A 17,636-nucleotide genomic window follows, 5' to 3' on the forward strand; every position below is an offset into this window, starting at 1 on the left:
TTCCTGACTGTTAGAGCAGTACGACGATGGAACCAGTTACCTAGGGAGGTTGTGGGCTCTCCCACACTAGAGGCCTTCAAGTGGCAGCTGGACAACCATCGGTCATGTATGCTTTAAGGTGGATTCCTGCATTGAGCAGGGGGTTGGACTCGATGGCCTTGTAGGCCCCTTCCAACTGTACTATTCTATGATTCTATGGCGCTATTCATCCTAAGTCTGGCCCAGTGGCCTGGAGAGCCCTTGAAATAGAAGACAGCTTCAAAATAGAGAACAACCCTTCAGAAGCCCTTCAGAAATGACATGTGGTGATATTGTGCCTGAACCTCCGGTTTGAAATTCCCCTCACACACCATCTCCCAGCACTAGAGTTGGCTCTTTTGTTTCTGGCCCCACTCCTGTGCCTATAACAGCCTGGCACACAGAAATTAAGCACGTGAATCTTGTCTCCTCACTTTATCTCCATGCCCAGAAGAGAAGATTCACCTGCTTAATTTCTGTGTGTCCGCTGGCTGGATGTCAGCATTAGCGACGTACTTGTGCTTACTTAATAGTTTTCAGTGTTTTGCCCATTCCATGCACAGCGTCTGTGGACAGTAATGAGAATCTCAGCTGTGTAACTGTTTTAATTATGATTTCAATATCCCTGTTGCCATAAAGGGGCCGGCTTCAGTGTTTTTCCGTGTCGGAATTTCAGGGAACAAGGCGGTGGCATCGTCACAGTGATAGAAACAGGACTGTTTCCCCAAAGCCTGTTAAAATACTAATTAGCTAAATGAGCGCTGTAATAGCAAAGCATGCAACTAGGATGGCCGTATGGTCCTCTGTCCTGCCCAATCCAGTTTAAAGATAAAGAACCCTATGGAAGCAGAGCAGTGGGGGTCTGAGGTTGCCCATCACCTGAGCACCTCACCTGGAGAGCAGACTGAACAGCCTTCCTGCTCACCGCCTTCCTCACAATGCTGAAATTTCCTGTATTTCTATTTAAATGATAACTCATATTTCTAAGGGCTTTGCTAGACCTGCCGGGATAAGCCAGCAGGGAGGCGGGGCGACGGCGCGCTAACTTTAAAGCGCGCTGCCCAGCCTCCTAGACGGCCGACGCGTAGGGACGACGCAAGCCCTGCAGCGTCGGCCTTTTTTTTTTTTTTGGTTAAAGGGGCCACGTGCGGCCCGAAGCCGAAGGCAAGGTAAGGGGTTTTTTTACAAAAAATTAAGGCCTCCTGCCTGCCCCATCTCCCCCCTCCCAATGCCTGATGACCCCCACCCCCCTTGCTCGCCCATCTTCCCCCCCGTGCCCGATGCGTGGCCTCCCCTCGCCCCTGTGCCAGCCCCGTGTGCCCGGCTGCTTTTCCCTCGCCCCCTGTGCCGTGCCCGGCTGCCTTTCCCTCGCTCGCTGTGCCAGCCCCGTCTGCCTGGCTGCTTTTCTCTCGCCCCCTGTGCCGTGCCCAGCTGCCTTTCCCTCGCCTCCTGTGCCAGCCCTCCACCCTCCTCCATCGTCGCCCTGTGCCAGCCCCCGTCATCTCCCATGCCGCCCTCCACCCTCCTCCGTCGTCGCCCTGTGCTAGCCCCTGTCATCTCCCATGCCGCCCTCCACCCTCCTCCGTCGTCGCCCTGTGCCAGCCCCCGTCGTCTCCCCCGGGATCCTCCCTCCTGGCCCGATGGACACAGCGCTCAGCGCTGTGGCCAGTCCGCGGCTTTTTGTGGCTACTCGCGAGTAAGCGAGTAGCCACAAAAAGCCACGGAAGTCTCTAGACGTTCCGCAGCTCCGGCCTCAGGCCGGAGCTGCGGAAAAGGCACGCCATAAGCGACTTCGCTTATGGCGCGTTAGAGGAGGCTTCAGTGCGGCCTGTAGCCGGATTCCCCTGTGCGTCATGTGGAAGCACAGCAGGGAAACCGGCTCTCAAGGCGCACTAAGGCCTTGTCTAGGAACACCCTAAGTTTGAATATAAATTAGCACATGCAACTTTTATGCAAACTCATGTCCTCTTTTGTCCTGTTTTGGGGGGAGGGTGATGTGTTTCATCAGCTGGGGCGATTCGCATGTGGCCACCCTACATTCAACCAGGTCCGGTGTCAGCAGGCGCAACCTTTGGGCACCTGCTGGCAGGGCCCGGTTCTACATGGCTGCCTGTCCTGGGTAGGGATGGTTGGAGTCACCTGTGTCCAGCTCCATTGTGAATGGAACATTCAGGCCTTTAATCTTGTGTAAATGCGGCCTTTATGGTTGCCATTTATGCAACGTGGAAATTGCGCAATTTCCAGAGCCTCCATTGTTGCGCAATTTCAGAGCCTCCATTCTTGCTGGGTCCAGTGGAGTGGATGTGGGGTGGATGTGGGGTACTCCATCAGACTCCTGAACCCAGTGGGACATCCACAGCATCCCTAATCTTGGATCCCTTGTGCTAACTGGCTGGGTCCAACCTGCTATTTCAGTGACACATAATCCCCCCAATATAGAATTGTTCTGTAGCATTGTAGGAAAGTAAAATTGACCCAGTACTCATTGCTGCCAGCCTGCCACCACCAGAAAAGCCTGCTGGGCCCAACTGGCATAAGTTCCCCCTCCCACCAGAAGGCAAACCTGGATAGGGTAGCTGCTCAGGCATAACACCAAAAGAAGAACTGCATCTGCTAAAGGGAGGTAATTAGTATAAGATTTGCATATGCTAAATATAGGGGTAGATTAGATATTTCGGAGGAATCCTTTTGTGGGGTGGAGCTCAACAAGCTTTCCTGGGTCCAGCCCCTGGGTTTCAGCGAGTCGGACCTATTTGCGGATTTTCTGTGTGTGTGTTTAATTTGCATGGCTGAATTTTGCGTAGGTTTGCCCAAATTTCAGCTACAATGTGCACAAATATCTATTTGTGCAAATTATGCTACATACACACACACACTATGCAAATAGTTCCTGGAGTTTAGGGGAAAAGCCACACCCTGGCCCACAAATGTAAGCCAAGTTGGGCACCCGATGGAACTCCATCAAGCGAAAAAAGAAATGGATTTCCCAGCAACAGACATCCATAACGTAGATGCAAATTTAGAAAGAATTGCTATATAATAAGGAGAAGTACAGTACGTCTCACCGCAGTGGGAAGACTGTGACCAGTCTGCGGCCCAGGTTGATGGGCAACTTTAAGGCGCTTGCTTGATTGTCTTAACGTGTATGTGTGTGTTGTATGTGTGTGTTTTAAATCTTTAAACCAGACCTTCAAATACAGGGAACTGTAAATACGGGACTATATTTTGTAAAGTACGGGACATGGGCGCCTGATCCCTAGGGCCAGCCTCGTATTCAACTGTGTGGGACCTGGCTGGTCTCGAGCAGGGTTTGCTTGATTATGTCTGTGTAGGGGTGCATGAGAATTTGATTTTAGATTAAAAAAAATGTGAGCACACCCTGTCCAAAGGACCAAATGCGATCGTGCGCACAAGTGAGTCTCCGCTGAAAATGTTCGCAAATTGCTGGACATGTGCCCAGTTTGATTTTGCTCACATTTCCTAATTTGTACAAATTTCATACGGGATCACTGCTTGGACAGCAATCGGAAATGTGAACAGACTAATGTGAACAGACACGGAATAACGGGCTCAAGTTAAAGGAAGCCAGATTCCAGCTGGATATCAGGAAAAACTTCCTGACTGTTAGAGCAGTACGACAATGGAATCAGTTACCTAGGGAGGTTGTGGGCTCTCCCACACTAGAAGCCTTCAAAAGGCAGCTGGACAACCGTCTGTCAGGGATGCTTTAGGGTGGATTCCTGCATTGAGCAGGGGGTTGGACTCGATGGCCTTGCAGGCCCCTTCCAGCTCTGCTATCCTATGATTCTATGATTGGGCATGGAGCAAGTGGCAAGATGATGTAGGGAGCATCCTAGAGGTCTTGAACACAACTCAATTTCCCATCCCTTAGTCTGGGTGGGGGGATGTTGGGATGTTGACAGGTTCAGATCAAGGAATATCAGAGAGTCAGTGTGGATGAACTGGGGCTCAGGCGATCTGGGTTCTAGTCCCCACTTCGCCATGAAGCTCACTGGGTGACTTTGGGCCAGTCACAGACTCTCAGCCTGTGAGGACAAAAGGGAGAGGAGGAGGAGGATTATATATGCTGCCTTGGGTTCCTTGGAAGAGGAAAAAAGGCAGGATAAATGCAACAATAATGTAAATAAATAAATCAGTGAAACAGACCTAAGAGAGGAAACTGTGGGCATGTTCATCATACTAGCAGTGATGATGATGATAATGATGATGAAGAAGAAAATATACAGCATTGCAATACTTTCATACAATATCTCAAAAAGTATCGGTGAATAAAGGCTTTTACAAATGTGAAAACACTGGATCTGCTTGTACGTTGTCCTGGAAATTGGTATTCCAATAGCTGACAACCGAAATCCATCTTTCAATAAATGAATTTGTGTAAGTCCTGTCTTTCAGTCTCTAAAACAATTTAGCAATCGGCGATTATTTCTTTTACAGTCACAATTATCCACCAAAAGCAGCCGTAAAACACTAAAACAGCAGAGTAAAAGAAATTAAGCATGCAAACTGTTATCAAAGCTAATTTAACCAGACAGCTTCTGCCATTAAAAAAAGCACCACTTTGGTAGGGGAGCAATCATTCATGGCCCAAAGGTTTTAATGATCCTACAGAAGGCTGTTAAAGACAGGCCTCCCTTGAGGGCAGGCATGGCGGTGGGTGGGGGGGTGGGGGGGAAAGGGTGAGTTCCAGAACCTAGGCACAACCTGTGTGGATTGTATGGCTCTTCTATCCAAACACAGGCCTTTTCTACGGGGGATCGTCCCTGCCTGCTCCCGGGATCCACTGTGTTAGGATGACCATATGAAAAGGAGGACAGGGCTCCTGTATCTTTAACAGTTGCATAGCTAGGGGAATTTCACCAGGTGTCATTTGTATATATGGAGAACCTGGTGAAATTCCCTCTTCATCACCACAGTTAAAGCTGCAGGAGCTATACTAGAGTGACCAGATTTCAAAGAGGGCAGGGCACCTGCAGCTTTAACTGTGGTGATGAAGAGGGAATTTCACCAGGTTCTCCATATATACAAATGACACCCTAAAAGACATGACTCTGATAGTTGCTGTATGCAGGGGGAAAGCCTGAACAGTGCATCATACTTTTGCTAATCCTATTTTGTATCTTGATTCTTATTCCAAAGAATCCCTAGGCTTCATTCTACTATGGGGAAGGGGTTATTTCCTCTCTCTCTCACTCAATGTTTTCAACACCAATGGAGCATTTAGCTAGTCAGCACCACTTACATATAAATCTCCATTAAAATACCTCTGTAGAATCCGTTTTTTCATGTTTGAGGATATTAAACCTGGTGCTGTTTTGCTTATGTTTAATAGGAGCAATTTAGAGCATAGATCATAGAGTTTCCAGAGCATAAAGTCAGGGAGTTCTTTGAGCATTTATGATGATATGCTTGCTACTGAAGGCTACTTAGCTAACTTGCTTAAGTGTTTTATGCAAACTTGCAACCTCGAAACACACATGTGCATAAAACTTTAGGCCATTATTTAATAGTATTGCAGGATGTGTCCTGAGAGAAGTGTTCCTTCCAAGTGACAGTAAGCTTGTAATGGCAATTTTTCAGGAGAGTTAGACGAGGGGGGTGGGGGCGTATGATTTTGCAATTTTATGATTGCGAGATCGTCCCCCTCGTCTACACGCGGTGTGTGACGTCCCATGAAGAAGAGGACGTCGCGCCCACCATTTTGTTTTCTTTTTTCAATCGGAAAAGAGTGCAGGAGCGCTCCTGCGCAAAATGTAAGTTTTTAAAACAAACAAAAAAAAAATCCTCCCGCTCACCCCACCCCACCCCCAATGGGCACAGTGCTCCAGAGGAGCTCTGTGCCCAGTTCCCAGCTCCTCTTAGTCACTCGTGAGGAGCCAGGACAAAACCACGACGGAGGGCCACACCACCCACGGTCTCAGGATCATCCCGAGACCGTGGGGAAAAATGGGATGGAAGGGTAGGGCGATACCCCGGGGAAAGGGCACCCAGAAATGGCCTTTTCCACCTGCTGTAGATAGTACAACAGTAGATCTATGGCAGGCCGTGGGGGCTCTCCTGGGGGACGGGTGGCTTGCCAGTGCAAGTGGAAGCTTCAGGTATGTCCCACAGGTGGGATGGGGGCAACCATTGGGCCAAATCATCTGGAAGTGCTTTGGCTGCTGCAGGTTGAGTCATGAACCAGTCATGAACCAGATTCGGGTCGAGGCAGGCTGAATCGGCCTGCTTTGTCTTGGATTCAGGGTTCAGGACTGAAGCAAAGCACAACCCTAATGAAAGTAGCCTCCATTGCGCCTTCCACACTGTCAACAGCAGCCCAGCAGAACATTGGATACTTGGAAGCTTTGGAGATTGGAGGCTTCCTTCTAAGGTTTAGAGACTTAAGTTTTTAAGCACGGAGGAAAATTCCAGGAGGACCCTGGGATATTCCTGGTCCCAGGTCCTCACTGATACTGCTGATGCCCACCCCTGTTGCCAAGGTCTCAGGGGAAGAATCTGATTCAGGGTCAGAGATAGAAGGATCCGATTTAGGGCCTAGTCCACCTATGCAAGGTCAGGCTGCTGGAAACTTGTTTCTGCCTGATTTCTCAGAGGGATGCAGTCAGGGGGAATCGCCTACTTCTTCACAACTGCAGCCAGAGCTAATCTTGGAAGGCGCACCCAAACTGGCACAGCATAGGGAACATTCCTTGATAAGCAGGCAGGCAACAGATTTGGCTGAAGAAGGAGCATACCCAAGACTGTCACCTAGGCAACGGCGATGATTGAAGAGGCTAAGAGAAAAGCAAACTCTTCGATGCAGTTCGTGTCTTCAGGCTACGTTTCCCCATAGAGTGAGATTGAGGGGTCTAGGCAAAGGCATGTCCGGTTCAGCGACGTTGTACTCACAAATCTGCTTTGGCTCTGAGCTAGGTTTTACGCAGGGGCGGAGTGACTCGAGAGCCTCGCTTTCTCAATCTAACGCAGAACTGGGATGGAATGAACTTACCATTGGAAGAAATAAGAACCTGAGCAAGATTGAGCTTGAAAGCTGGCCGTTCCTAGCTGCTCAATGTGACCCTCGAATATTACCCAGAATCCTCTGCAGTGCATATTGGTTCCATGGCAAATATACACAGGTGTGCTTTAGAAGACATGTTATTGAGGAGAAGGGCCCTGGCAGGTTTAAAGTTGGAAAATGCTATTGGTCAGCCTTCCCAGATCTAGTCCCCTCCAGATATGTTGGACTACACAACTCCCAGTATCCCTCAGCCAAGATGGCTGGTCGATGTAACCCAAATCTGATAAAAAGCGTTGTCTTAAACCAAAAACAAACCTGAAAACAAAATAGGTTTAAGGAAACTGATTAGAAACAATATGTCAAATTCTGGTGTAACTATGCCTGTTGAAATAAAATCATGTGTCCATAGGAAAATATATTTAATCATAAAAACAAATATGTACACTTAAAATTTGAACAGAATGGTCCACAAACATACAACAAACACTTTGGGGTCTCCAAGAAACTTGGCTCCCAAGTTGTATCTGAAGCATAAATAATATCTCTAGTTCATGCAGCCTTGTGAAAAGCACTGCAGTGCTTTTACAAGCCTGCATGAACTAGAGATATTATTTGGAGACAGGAGGGAATGCCTAGTCCCCCGTCTTTTTTGCTATATCTTTGAAGATTTATAGGAGCCAATTTTTGGTCCTATTGGAAATCCTTGTATCTGGGGCATAAAAAAGTTTTTTTAAAAAATTGCATTAAAAGGTTTTTTAAAAATCTGTATAAAATTCTTTCCCCACTGATGAAGACCTTGTGGTCGAAACGTGTTTGGGATTGATGTTTGTTGTATGTTTGTGGACCATTCTGTTCAAATTTTAAGTGTACGTATTTGTTTTATGATTAAACGTATTTTCTATGGACACATAGGAGATGTAAGCCAACACATTTGGAGGGCACTGCGTTGGGGAAGGCTACTACAGGGGATGACCAAATGTACAGCTTAATCAGATCTGTATTTGTTCATGCCTCCGTTCTCAGACTGAAATCTCATGCACACACTTCCCTCAACATGAGGATAAAGGAAAGGAACCTCTCGTGCAAAGCACTTGAGTCATTGCTGACTCCTAGAGGGATGCCTGCTTTCGCTGTTGTTTCCTTGGCAGACTTTCATAGAATCATAGAATCATAGAATAGCAGAGTTGGAAGGGGCCTACAAGGCCATCAAGTCCAACCCCCTGCTCAATGCAGGAATCCACCCTAAAGCATCCCTGACAGATGCTTGTCCAGCTGCCTCTTGGTGTGTGGGAGAGCCCACAACCTCCCTAGGTTGTGTTTGTAGTGGGGTGGTTTGCCATTGCCTTCCCCAGTCATGGTTACCTTTCCCCCAGCTAGCTTGGTACTCATTTTACCGACCTCGGAAGGATGGAAGGCTGAGTCGACCTGAGCCGGCTGCCTGAGAAACAGCTTCCGCTGGGATCGAACTCAGGCTATGGGGAGAGTTTCGGCTGCAGTAACTGCCGCTCTGTGCCACACAAGGCTCTTCCCTCAACATAAGGCCCCATTAAATATAGTGGGGCTTGCTTCTGATTAAACCCTTCTATGATTGCATTATAAATCCTTTTATCCCAAGAGATAAAATATATTTTCTTTCCTTTGGGGCGACTACACTGTGTGTGTGTGTGTGTGTGTGTGTGTGTGTGTGTCTTTAAAGTTCAGAGAAAAAATAATTTCCTGCAAATGTTCCTCTTCCTTTCTTTTCAGAAAGACCAATTTAAAGTTACTAGGACATGCTGAAACAGCAGCGGCACAGTTATATTTTTTTCAATAGCTAGGGATGCTCTGGCTGTTTTGTTTGGTAATTGACAAAACAACCTCTGTAGCTTTTTTGTTTTTTAAATTGTTCGTAATTCTTGGTCCTTGCCTAACAGAGCAAAGAGCTGACAGCAGCACATGGAACCAGGAGAACACACTCACAATGTCATAGCTTTGTGTAGTTATGGCTACGATTCGTCCGATTCGTCAAATGATTGCCCAATAATAATAATGATAATAATAAATTTATTTATTTCTTACCTGCCTTTCCCTCTGGATTGCCCCTGATTGTGGTGGTGCGTGAGCTTCTGTTCTGACTTGGCGAGCATCTGATGCCGCCATGAGCCCATCCACCCTCATCCAGTCCTTCCACTGTGCACAATAACAGAGGCTCTGGAAATTGCACATTTCTCCCATTGTGAAAATGGCAGATGTAAAGGCCCCACTTATGAAAGAGTAAAGGTGTGAATGCTCTGTTCACCCTTTTATGCTTGCATAAATGAGGAGTGTACAGAGGTTGTTTTGTCAATTATCAAACAAAGCTAGGGTGACCATGTGGAAAGGAGGACAGGGCTCCTGTAGGGTGACCATATGAAAAGGAGGACAGGGCTCCTGTATCTTTAACTGTTGCAGGAGCTATACTAGAGTGACCAGGTTTAAAAGAGGGCAGGGCTCCTGCAGCTTTAACTGTTGTGATGAAGAGGGAATTTCACCAGGTTCTCCATATATACAAATGACACCTGCTGAAATTTCCTTTTCAATGCAACTGTTAAAGATGCAGGAACCCTGTCCTCCTTTTCATATGGTCACCCTAGGCTCCTGTATCTTTAACAGTTGCAGGAGCTATACTAGAGTGACCAGATTTGAAAGAGGGCAGGGCTCCTGTATCTTTAACAGTTGCATAGAAAAGGGAATTTCAGCAGGTGCCATTTTTATGCATGCAGCACCTGGTGAAATCCCCTCTTCATCGCAACAGCAGGAGCCCTGCCCTCTTTTGTATTTGATCATGCTAGGCAGGGCTCCTGCAGCTTTAACTGTTGTGACAAAGAGGGAATTTCACCAAGTGCTGCATGCATACAAATGACACCTGCTGAAATCCCCTTTTCTATACAATTGTTAAAGGTATAGGGGCCCTGTCCTCCTTTCCATAGGGTCACCCTAAACAAAGCAGCCAGAGCATGCCAGGTGCTTGTTGGGATGTGCTCCTGTTCTGGACCAAACACAGACTCGAATGCAATCTGCGATGAAAGCCTGTACATCTCCACACCTTCAGTGTGATTCATGGACACCCCTCCAAATAAAAAGGCACTTGAGAGCATATATATATATATTTGAAAAAATGTGCATGAAAAAGAGTGTATTTTTGGAAAATGTGCACAAACATGTTTTAATCGATGGACAAAGAATGCATACATTACAAAGAGGTAGATAATTGGTGCATACATTTGGGACCATAATATGCACAAAAATACGAAAAGAAAACACAAAAATCGCAATTTGATACAGGCACAAAGCTGAATGTGCTTTCAGGTGATCCTCAACTTTGTACCTTTGTTGCTTGATTTGGAAGCAAGTCCTGTTCATTTCAGTGTGACTTCCACAAGTATTAGGTCCAGGATTGTAGCGGTAAAATTAATTTTCTGCTGGGATTTTAAAATGCAACACTTTGGGGTCTGCAGAAAATCTGCTCTGCGCTGAGAGATAGAGAAAATCGGGCAGCTTTTATTTATTTATTTTACTTATTATTGCATTTATATCCTACCTTTTTTCCTCCAAGGAACCCAGGGTGGTGTACATAATCCTCCTCCTCTCCATTTTATCCTCACAACAACAACCCTGTGAGGTAGGCTGGGCTGAGAGTCTGTGACTGGCCCAAAATGGGTTTCCATGGCCGAGTGGGGACTAGAACCCAGATCTCCCAACTCCCAGTCCAACACTTTAGCCATTACACCACACTAGCTCCTTTTATAACTCATAGGCACTATGTTAATAAACCGAATGTAACACACAGCGGTGTATTCCAGTGTAGTGCCCACTTCCAAGCCAACAAAGCAAAAAGTTATTAAATTACCAGAATTACTGTAGCTTTGTTAGGATTATTTCAGGATGAGAATGAAAAAGTTGAATCTAAACAATTAATAGGATTTCTTTTAGTTCATGCCAGATTGGTTTTAGTCAGATATTGGAAAGATTTGGCTGGTGCCACGCTAACAAATTAGTACAGTAAGGTTTAGCATGTAGCCTTAATTTTATTTATTTATTTATTTATTACATTTTTATACCGCCCAATAGCCGAAGCTCTCTGGGCGGTTCACAAAAATTAATGGAGAAACTGACAAATAAATTGAGATTAGTAAGAGGAACAAGATTCCAAGATACAGTTAATAAAGATTGGTATTGTTTCATTGTATACACAACCTCGTTGGAATGGGAGAATAAAATTCCAAAAGAATTCAAATCCTTTTGTTTGGCGTAATGAAAGACACCTCTTTTGTGATGGGTTAACTTATCTTCTTTTTTATTTTTCTGACTTACAAAAAAGAAGAAGAAAATGTTTAAGAGATGAAGAATGATACATATGTGCTTGTATATTTATATATACATATATTGCAATTTATTGCAACATATATTGCAATATATTGCAACATATATTGTAATAGATATAATAGTATCCTTATTTCCTATGAGGGGAGGAGGGGTGGGATAATTATGATTGTATGTTTTTTATTTCTATTTCTGTTTATTATTTCTGTATGTTATAAAAAATAAATAAAAAAGTAGCACAGATTTCGCTGAATGTTACGTCCTTTCCCCCCTCTGCTTTCAGAGAAAATAATGTCCCATCATTTTAGTGTGTCCAAGGGAAATGGAGGAAAGGGAGAAGTAAAGGTACCACAAATACTTGACGTCGTTTTGATTAAAGATTAACATTAGGGCTGCAAGAATGTCTCTGGGTTTGACACAAAATCCTATGGTTTTAGCTTCTTTCTTATGCAGAAGGCTGGTTTCGATGAGGGAGAAATTTGTTGACTTTGAGTTTAACGAGTTCTTACCTAATCCCATTCTTTCGAACCAATATGCGAGAAAGGGCTCATCTACACCAAGCAGGATATTCCACTATGAAAGTGGTATGAAAGCAGTATATAAAAGGCAGGAGCCACACTACTGCTTTATAGCGGTATTGAAGTGCACTGCAGGATCTACACTACTGCTTTAGAGTGGTACTGAAGTGCACTGACAACTGTTGGGGCCCATTGACACATACCATATACCGCTTTCATACCACTTTCATGGTGTTATATCCTGCTTGGCGTAGATGTGTCAATGGGCCCCAACAGTTGTCAGTGCACTTCAGTACCACTATAAAGCAGTAGTGTAGATCCTGCAATGCACTTCAATACCGCTATAAAGCAGTTGTCTTTTATATACCGCTTTCATAGTAGAATATCCTGCTTGGTGTAGATGAGCCCATAATCTCTGAAATGCACACCTTCTCAGAACTTTGCGACAGAGTTCTCCACTCCGCCCCCACCCACCCCCACCCACCCCCACATGGAAAAATGTGGAAAATAACACTCAAATGCATTGTATTAGGAAAAGTGCTTGCAAAAATGTGCATATTAGGCAAAATCGCACACAAAAATGCATGTTTTAGAGCTGCGCACGAAAAAGGGTAAAACTTTTCATGCCATTTTGTTTTTAATTTTCAAAGTTTGGGATGAACCAAACTCAAGAGTGAAAAGATGAGAAACAGAGAAGTAAAATTCAAAGATTCACCCATCCCTAGGCCACAGTTAGTCCTATGGTTTATCCTGGGATCATCCCGGGTTCGCCCCTGCCTGAGCACTGGATCCCCTGTGTGGCACTTAGATGGACAGGTTTGATCCCAGGACAATCCTGGGATAAACCTTCGGTCTAGCTACGGCCCTAGTCTCAACTTGGCTTGAGACATGTTACTGTGTACTTTGCCTTGACGTATCTACTCTACTTCAGAGAAACCAGGAGTAGTCAAGTTCTTCCCCTGATATGCCAGCTATCACTCCCTCTGTTCCCATTGGGTGACACTAGGCTCTGCCCTCACCACACTAGGGTCCACCTCCTGATCTTTCAATTTCCACTCTTTAGACCGTAGTCTCCACCCCATGTCTGTGTACGAGCTTTAGAAGCCCTGACAACACACCTAATTGCTCAATGTGAAGAATCCATGTACAGTATTTGGACAATCTCACATGCTTTTGGATTTTTCACTTAAAAGCATCCTAAAAATATTTTAAAGAATGGACTATTCTATCACGTGCTGCTCCTTCATGTGCCTAATTCATCTTAACCAGAACTAGCATTTGAAGGAACGCCTCCTCCCATATGTACCTGCCTGGACCTTAAGATCATCTACAGGGACCCTTCTCCGTGAGCCCCTGCCAAAGGAAGTGAGGCAGGTGGCTACTACAAGGAGGGCCTTCTCTGTTGTGGCACCCCGGTTGTGGAATGAGCTCCCCAGAGAGGTCCGCCTGGCGCCTACACTATACTCCTTTCGTCACCAGCTGAAGACCTTTTTATTCTCTCAGTATTTTAACACTTAATTTTAACTTAAATTTAAATTTTACTGTTCTAACTCTGTATTTTAATCTTATATCAATTTTGCTGCGTGGTTTTATCCTGGTTGTGCTTTTTATACTGTATTCTGTAATTGTGCTTTTAACCTGTTGGTTGTTTTATTATGGTTTTAATTTTTGTGAACCGCCCAGAGAGCTTCGGCTATTGGGCGGTATAAAAATGTAATAAATAAATAATAATAATAAAAAATAGCATATTAATGGTTTAATTTGTTTTAGAATTGTATATTTATTGTTCTATTTTACATGTTTGATTTCATCAAGACCGTCCCCTAGGAGCCCTTCATATACAGGACCATCTTCATGTGCTTTTAACATGTTGGTTGTTTTATTATGGTTTTAATTTTTGCGAATCGCCCAGAGAGCTTTGGCTATTGGGCGGTATAAAAATGTAATAAATAAAATAAATAAATAAATAAATTACTATAAGAACATAAGAAGAGCCATGCTGGATCAGACCAAGGGTCCATCTCGTCCAGCACTCTGTTCACATAGTGGCCAACCAGCTGTCGACCAGGGACCCACAAGCAAGATATGGTGCAAGAACAGCCTCCCACCCATGTTCCCCAGCAAGTGGTGGATGTAGGCTTACTGCCTCAAATACTGGAGGTAGCACATAGCCATCACAACTAGTAGCCATTGATAGCCTGCTCCTCCAGGAATTTCTTCAATCCCTTTTAAAGCCATCCAAACTGGTGGCCACCACTACATCTTGTGGTAGCAAATTCCATAGTTGAACTATGCTCTGTGTGAAGAAGTCCTTCCTTTTATCGGTCCTGAATCTCCCACCAATCAGCTTCCTGAGATGACCCCGTTGGGTTCTAGTATTATGGGAGCATTACTATGGCACCTAGCTGATTGCACCCATGACGTCTGATGAAGGAATGAACGTGGCTTTGGTAGTTTATGTGAATGTTGTTTTTATTTGCTTGTTTTTAATTACCCTTTCCCCCACCCTCTCTTCCAGCTCTTCTTTATGCAACTATTTTTGGAAACGTCACCACAATTTTCCAACAAATGTATGCCAACACCAACCGCTACCACGAGATGTTGAACAATGTGAGAGATTTCTTAAAGTTATACCAAGTCCCCAAAGGCCTTAGTGAACGAGTCATGGATTATATTGTCTCCACGTGGTCAATGTCCAAAGGGATTGATACAGAGAAGGTATGAGCGCATGTGTGTGTGTGTGTTTGCGGAGCCCCAGTTGTTGAAAATTCAGCCCGATGTACATTTTGCATTAGAATAAGCCAACGCTGGAGTGGTGTAATCATGCAGAAGTCCATTCCTATTCATTAAATCATTTTATTATTGTGCATAGTTGAACTTTCAAAAAGAATATCAGGATAGGCTCAAGGCCATGTGTTCTGCGCATCAGCACCACACCACTGCAAAAATTGGTTCTGGCAACAGAACTTAACAGGCCAAGGTCAGCTTTCACTCATTCATTCATTTAATAAAAGTTTTCTTCTAGTCCATAAGGCCAAAAAGATAATTTATGGTGCAATCCTATGGAGATAGTTATCAATGGCTGCTGAGTATCCAATACAAGGCAGATGGAGCATGATGGGTGATTTTGCCCATCTAGCTGGGGGGTTTCTGAGCAGGAGGGAATAAGGCTGAGGTATGTGTAGGAAGCGGCGTTATGCAGCTTTTCTCCCCTTCGCACCTCCAGGACCCCCTTTTACCCACCTCTGAGCTCCATTTCCAATCACAGAGATGTAGCTGGCATGGAGAGAACTGCAATGGCTATGAGGGGGAGAGGGCTGCCTGGGAGCGCTCAGAGCCCTGGTTCCAATCTTGGATCCCAGAAACTGAAAAATCCTATGCCTCCCCAGACACTGTCTAGGGGACACAAGATTGCTGCCTTATTCAATTTTGTATTTCCTTACTGCCTTTCTGAAACCAAACAAGGTGGTTTAGAAAAATTATCAGAAAGTAAAAGCCATAATCAAATAAAAAACATTGCAAAATGTTTAAAACAGCCTTAAAGCCCATGACAACGTAACAACTATTTAAAAAGACAAGTTAAATTTATTTATTACATTTCTAAACCGCTCAATAGCCGAAGCTCTCTTAAAAAGACACGTCGTGAAACTGTGCAGGCAACGTTTGGTAAAACCGCGTGGAAAGATTTCCCTTTCAGAAATTCCAGCCGTGGAATGTAAGGCTAATGAATAAATACTGAAATGAACATGATTTATGTATTTTTACGAAGGGATAATGAAACAAATGAGTATTTTAATAACAAAATAAATAAATGGAGTTCTGAAACAATAAAATAAATTATTGAACCCTTCCAGAGCATCAAGGGGCATGTCTAGATGGGGCGATATCCCAGGTATCATCCTGGGATCATCCCTGTGCGTCCACATGATGCACAGGGCATCTCAGGAGCAGGGAGGGACAAATTGAGGCCCTGCCCTTCAATTCTGATTTTTCCATGGTCTTGGAATGGTCCTGAGAATGCAGGATGTGTGGACCGCTGTTGCTGTTTTGTACCAGCTCCTCGCGAGTAAATCCAGGGAGCCAGGAACCGGGCACTGAGCTCCTCAGGAGCTCTGTGTCCATCAAGGGTGGGGTGGGGGGAGGGGAAGTGCTTGTGCACTCCTTTTCCTTTAAAAAAAGAACTCAAAATGAGTATTTTAATAATGGTGGGCACCATGAGTATTTTAAAAATGGTGGGCACAACGTTGCACACTGCGTGTAGACAAGGGGGACGATACCGTGATAATAAAATCGTGAGATCATCCCCCTCAACCTCCTCGTCTAGCGATGCCTAAGGTTTCAAGGCACTGCTGGCACCACAAAAAATATTACTTTATAGCAGAACTCGGAGAATGTTTGGTAGAAAACTGACAACACTGGTTCTGAAGAAACCATCTCTCTTTAATATCCTATATATTTTCCCCCTTTATCAAATTATTTTGCATAATTTTTCTTTTATCACTCTGTCTTCTCTCTGGTGTACTGACGACGGATACTGGATGCTTTGGGATGTTCATTCCTGCTTTTCGCTATTGGCTTTCAAATATATAGAGATGTTGATATATGAATTATCTGTGGCTTTTCTCACCATCCGCTGTTCCTTCGAAACCCATTACATTTAAACGAACGTATTAGCATGATTATTCTTTCTTAAACAGCTGAATGAAACAGAGACATTGCAGGGCAATGGTGAGCGGGCTATTTTCATCTCCGAGTCTGGAGACCGTAAGCGCTGTTACACGGCAGCCAATTCACATTTCAAAAAGAAGCCCACAGCACTTTTTGCAATAGGATTTATTACATTACAGTGATATATTCACCCAAGCCTCATAGGGTACGTTTCAGGCAGCAAACCGCTCCCGTTATGAGAAGTTTAATTCCCTTCTTTACAATTCAAAGAATAAAAGGAGCCAGGGAAGAAATGCATATCTCTGCAAAAAAAAAGGAGGGTGGGGGTGGGGGTGGGAAGGAAAGAAAATAAAATGGGAAAAGATTCTATATTTAAACTTTAGCAGCAGGGTTCCTATGGCGACGGAAAATGATAATTGTATGGGAACGTGAGGGTTTAAAAATAACTGCTGGCCAATACGTCATGAAAAAAAGTGTGTCTTCTTAAAATAGCTTGGGTGTATGTCCTAGTCTAGAACAAATGAGCCAGTGTGCGTGGAGTAATGGATAGAGCTTTGGGCTTCACCTAGATAGAATTGTGTTTGAATCACCAGCCTAGGGACGGGGAAATCTGGAAGACTTGTTGATGGACTCAAGTTCCACCTCAAAGCTCAGTCTCCCTCGTTCCTGTTCCAAATGTGATGGGTAGAGATCTTGCGAGCGTCTGCTTGGGTCCGCAAGCGGATGTCCCCGCGTCCGGCCCTTGCGGGCCCAAGCACGTAGACCCAGCGCAAGGACAGAGCTTAACCAAGTGCTGGTGAGCCCACGAGAGGGCTCTGGGGGCAGTCTGCCCTGGCTTCCAGGATCACACCATTTCCCCCTTTCCCCCGCTGCATTAATGGCAAAGGAAGTGAGGCAGGTGGCTACTAGGAGGAGGGTTTTCTCCGCTGTGGCACCCCCGGTTGTGGAATGAGCTCCCCAGAGAGGTCCGCCTGGCGCCTACACTGTACTCCTTTCGTCGCCAGCTGAAGACCTTTTTATTCTCACAGTATTTTAACACTTAATTTTAACTTAAATTTAAATTTTACTGT

General features: G+C 44.9%; 1 protein-coding gene across 1 annotated transcript in view; it reads left to right on the forward strand.

Moving 5' to 3' along the window:
• The window catches only part of KCNH5 (potassium voltage-gated channel subfamily H member 5), a 231,592-nt gene that overhangs the window by 143,554 nt on the left and 70,402 nt on the right, over positions 1-17,636 (forward strand). Inside the window, exon 8 of the mRNA XM_063118135.1 lies at positions 14,417-14,616. Within this exon, the coding sequence (XP_062974205.1) occupies positions 14,417-14,616 (200 nt within the window). The remainder of the gene's footprint in view (positions 1-14,416; positions 14,617-17,636) is intronic.

This window comes from Elgaria multicarinata, chromosome 2, assembly GCF_023053635.1.
Source record: "Elgaria multicarinata webbii isolate HBS135686 ecotype San Diego chromosome 2, rElgMul1.1.pri, whole genome shotgun sequence".
NCBI classification, from domain to species: domain Eukaryota; kingdom Metazoa; phylum Chordata; class Lepidosauria; order Squamata; family Anguidae; genus Elgaria; species Elgaria multicarinata.